Below are 4577 nucleotides of genomic sequence, written 5' to 3'. Positions count from 1 at the left end.
AGCTGCGGTCCTCCCGGGGTGGGGGGGGGGAAGGCTATCCGCGGGGGGGCGGGTGCCAGGTGTACGGCGGAATCGTATTCCCAGCGCTCCGGCTCCTCAGGGATTAATTAACCACAAACAGCCGTTCAGTAATAACGACTCAGCCTGCGACTGCAACGAGGAAAGCAGCAAGAGAAGCCAGGCTGCTCACGGGAAGGGAAGGGAAGGGAAGGGATCCGATCCGATCCGATCCGATCCGATCCGATCCTCTCCTGGGGTGCAGAAGGGAGGAGTCGTCCCTGGTGTGAAGGAGGGGAAGGGCATCGTGCAGGCAGGAATATCTCATACTTCAGTCAAAACTGATCACATCAGTGACCTCTAGCATACTTTAAAAAAAACCAACGACAGTAAATAGTGCAATCTCATGTGATTATTCAGAGAAGAGAGGGTAGTTGTCAGAGTTGCAGCACTCAAGAGTTTTACGTTGTTTTGGGGACTCCTGGAGTCTGGCTACAGGCAATTCCATCACTTTTACAAGTTGAATAAATAACCCACTGCCTTCCTTTACAATCGGTGGTTTTTCAAAATACATTGCATTTCTTTGCTATTTTTATATTGCCAACTGAAATAGCAGATAATGGTTTAAATGTGGCAATGAAATACTCTGTTTTCGGAAAAGAACATCTGCAGTTTGCCAGATATCAACAGATGGCAGAGTATTTTTATTTTTGCGCATGTATGCTTAAACACACTCCCAAATTAATAATAAAGCCCAGACAACATTTTTGGTGACCGTTTTAAGGCTACCTTCCCACAATAAACAAGAATCATAGACCAGGAAAGTCATCAGCTTTACATTTGTGCACAATGATAAACAGGCTGGTTGGAAAGGACCTCTGGGTGCTGCAGAGTCCAGCGTCCCCGCTGAAAGTAAACCACATCTGTTGCAGTTTTGTCTTGACAGCTCTTGAAACCATCCGAAATAAAAGTTTCATAGTTTGTCCAGGTTAACTACCTTCCAAGTAAATAATTTGTTTCATAATGTCCTCTTTGGACCTCCTGAGCCACTTCCGCCCATGGTTTCCTGTTGTATTGCCTGCCACTACCGAGGAGAGTTTAGCTCTGTCATATTTGTAAACCCCCTTCAAGTAGTTGTAGGCTGCTGTTATTTGACCCCTTACGCTCTTCAACAGGCAACACAGCCCCAGGATCCCTCAACCTCTCCTTCAAGAGGTGAGGGATGTGATTTAGATCCTGATCATCTTGGTAGCCTTCACTGAAGATGCCCCATCTTGGTCTGGGGAAGCTCCAAACTGGGCCCTGTGTCCAGCCAGGGCCTCACCAACACCAAGCAGAGGGGGACAATAACTTTCCTCAGTCTATTGGCCATACTCCTTCTAATGTAGGCTACTGTGTGATTTGCCCTCTTTGGAATGAGAGCATACTGTTTGCTCATATGGGACTTGGCTCTTGCATAACCCCAGGTCCTTTTTGGCAAAGCTGATAGCCAGCCTGTTTCTTCCCAGCTGGTACCAATGGAAGGGCTTATTCTGCCTTAGGTGTAGGGCTGAGCGGTCTTCCTTGTTTGTGTGTCTCCTTGTTGAACGTGTTAAGGCTTCTGTCAGCCCAGTCCTTAAGCTTCTCAAAGTCCCTCAGAACTGAAGCTCTACCGTTTAGTGTGCCAACCACCCCGCTCTAACTTGGCGTTATCTTAAATATGATGAGGGTGCATCCTGTCCCATGGTCCAGGTTTTTGATGAAGACAATGAACTATATGGGCCCTAGTATCAACCCCTAGAGTACTCAGCTTGTTATGGGCCTTCAGGCAGATTGCCAAGCCACCAGTTGCCACCCACTGAGCCCATCAGCCTAGGCAGTTTTCAATGCATCTAACAGCCAGCCTGTTCATGCCATATTTCCTCAGTTTGTGAGTGAATGTGCTGTGGGAAGTTATTTCAAAAGCTGTCCTGAAGTCAAGGTCTGTTGTGTCCACTGCTCCCTCCCTGTCCGTGTAGCCAACTGTTTCATCATAGGATGCAATTGGGTTGGCCAAGTGTGATTTGCCTGTCATAAATCCATGCCAGCTGTTCTTGTCTGCCTTCTTGTCCTTTACAGGTCTCTTTCTAATAGAGCTTCATGAACTTTCTTTCTCTATCTTGCAGTCTCTGTGGCTGCAAATTGAATCTTTTCTGAACGGTTGTCAAATACCTTCTGAACTCAGACAATCATAAAAATAACACAGAGTAATTTAATAATTTGCATTTTAAATAAGATGCTGTACCTAGTTCAGGAATGCTATTTTTAAGGCTAGCTGATAACAGGTGCTTTTTTTTTTTACCCTTCCTGAATCTTTCTATTCGATGTACATGTTTAGTATTCATAGTCCTTTGAATCCAGTAATCCATTTGCTTTTGCAAATTCTTTAATAATTCTTTAATATGGATGAGTCTTGTACAGCACACATGAGGAGGCATGATTTTCAATTTTATTGTGTGACAACTTCTTTGCCACTGGTGTCCTTAAGACATGTTTCTAGAACAAACTCTTCTATGACATTAATGAGGCTGTGCTCACAGGCCCTGACCTTGGCTGTCCATTTAGTTTAGCAAACACTATCAAAAGCAGCATACCCGCATTCACAGATTAATTTTCCAATGCACTTAATATCTCTGCTCCATTTGAACCCTTTGGAGCTGTGAATGCTCTGGAGACCTGAGGTTTCCCTTGGTGTTAGGAAGAACAGAAAACTGCTGGGTAACAGGATGGCAACAACGTCATTTAACATTGTGGCGGAGAACAATTTCTCAGGCATCAGCTATAAAGAATATCTTGGTTTAATTTTTTCAGTACGGATTTCTTTAAAAGTGCACACTAACATATATACCATTTATGTGGGATAAAATGTACATGAAATACACTTGTACTTAATACAACCATTGTAATTATTTTGTATTTGTATTTATATAATTTGTGTATTTATGTAATATTTTGTAATATTTGTATTCATATAATTAAATTATTTACATAATATCTATGTAGTGTAATTTTTTAATATCTGTAAATTTTGTAATATTTGTATGTATATAATTCTTCTGCATGCACTTTGTGTGCTATTTTTGCATATTGCTTACTTACACTAGTTTTCTACCCAGTCATTCTGGGACAGTACTAGAGGTGGGTGTCGTTTATGAGCTTTTCCAAGTATTTATCAAATGCATCGTATGTAGCATTAGATGCATAGGCTCTCTGTAGGCTGGAGGACCATAATATAGTACAAATTTTAGCTCTGTTAAAATCTGATGTGATTTTATTCTTGAATAAGTAGCCTGAAAACAAAAACATACAAATTTGGGATGCTCAGCTCCTTGCAATTTTAAGCAGCTTTTTAATTTAATTCAGAAACTTTAGCAAGGATTTGCAAAGTCTCCCTACAGGATATTAAGATAGTGTTAAGGCTTAAATCTCAATCTTTCATCAGTCTCAGATGGCTTTTTTCCTCCATCTTTTAGTGGAACAGATGGCTATTCCAAGGGAGAAATACCAAATTAGTTGTTTTGTTACTGCAGAGTAATTATTATTTGGTAGCTGGAGATGGCGCTCTCTGCCCACAAATGTATGCCTCGACTACATTTGCGGCTGCCCACTGCCAGGCTGAAATTATGCTTCAATTTCTTTAAGAAATAGCGCTGGGGAAAAGGGGATGCTTTACACACTTGGCACGGTAATATGAAAATCATCTCCACAAATGCCAGATGACCCATTAACTACTCATAAGGTGGATCTTAATCAGCTTGTGGTTTACGTAACGTAACGCCAACAATAATGTGTGATTTTGAAAACTCTCATGTGTTCTGCCAACGTGGACACAGCAAACCTTGTGTTGGCAAAATATCTTCAGGAAAAGTAATTAGTTGATTGGATTCATTTGTTACCATCTGGCAGGAAAAGAAAAAGAAAAAAAAGGTTGTGTGGTTCACTGGATATAGCAAAATGGTTGCGTATCACAGACCCAACAGGCAGGAACAACAGCCCTGATGTCCCCCTTAAGAGCGAAAAGATTGAAGAGCAGCTGCCAGACACTGTAAATGGTCATTTTAGTTTTCCAGACTGTATTATATCTTTCTTTACCTGAGGCAATCTTAGCAAATATGTAGAAGTAGCCAGTGAAAATCTGTTGCAAGAATCCTCAGTAATGGTACAAAAAAGAGCAAACCACTGGAGTGACAGGTACGTGTGTGCGATGGGGCTCTCTCCCCTCTGCCACACACCTCGCAGGTGCCGGGCTGTGTGTCCTTGTGCCCAGGGAGCCCCGTGCTGCCCTACGCAGGCCGTCAAAGCGGGTGAGAGAGGCGCCACGCGCTGATGTCTGTGCCAAGGGCTGGACATCTTCTGCTGAGACTTACTCTACAGCTCAAGCAGCAAAGGTCATAGGAAGAAGGTCAACATTGATAGTGTTAACTATGGGCTGGTTATTATCTGTAAATATTGGCCAAATCCACCCTAGGGGTAAGTGAACGACACTTAATTTGTGCTGGCCATTAACACTCATTTGACCACAGAGCTTAGTGTTTCAGGGAGGTCCGTCCTTTGGGTTTGTG

At 42.6% G+C, this 4577-nt stretch overlaps 1 protein-coding gene across 1 annotated transcript in view; it reads right to left on the bottom strand.

Moving 5' to 3' along the window:
• Window positions 1-1369, bottom strand: part of HDDC2 (HD domain containing 2) — a 10864-nt gene extending 9495 nt beyond the window's left edge. Inside the window, exon 1 of the mRNA XM_009325679.1 lies at window positions 1322-1369. Coding sequence (XP_009323954.1) covers window positions 1322-1369 — 48 coding nt within the window. The remainder of the gene's footprint in view (window positions 1-1321) is intronic.
• Window positions 1370-4577: the final 3208 nt, after the last annotated feature.

The sequence above is a fragment of the Pygoscelis adeliae genome, unplaced genomic scaffold (genome assembly GCF_000699105.1).
Source record: "Pygoscelis adeliae isolate BGI_AS28 unplaced genomic scaffold, ASM69910v1 Scaffold54, whole genome shotgun sequence".
In the NCBI taxonomy this organism is placed as follows: domain Eukaryota; kingdom Metazoa; phylum Chordata; class Aves; order Sphenisciformes; family Spheniscidae; genus Pygoscelis; species Pygoscelis adeliae.
This window is presented reverse-complemented; position numbering and strand designations above follow the sequence as displayed.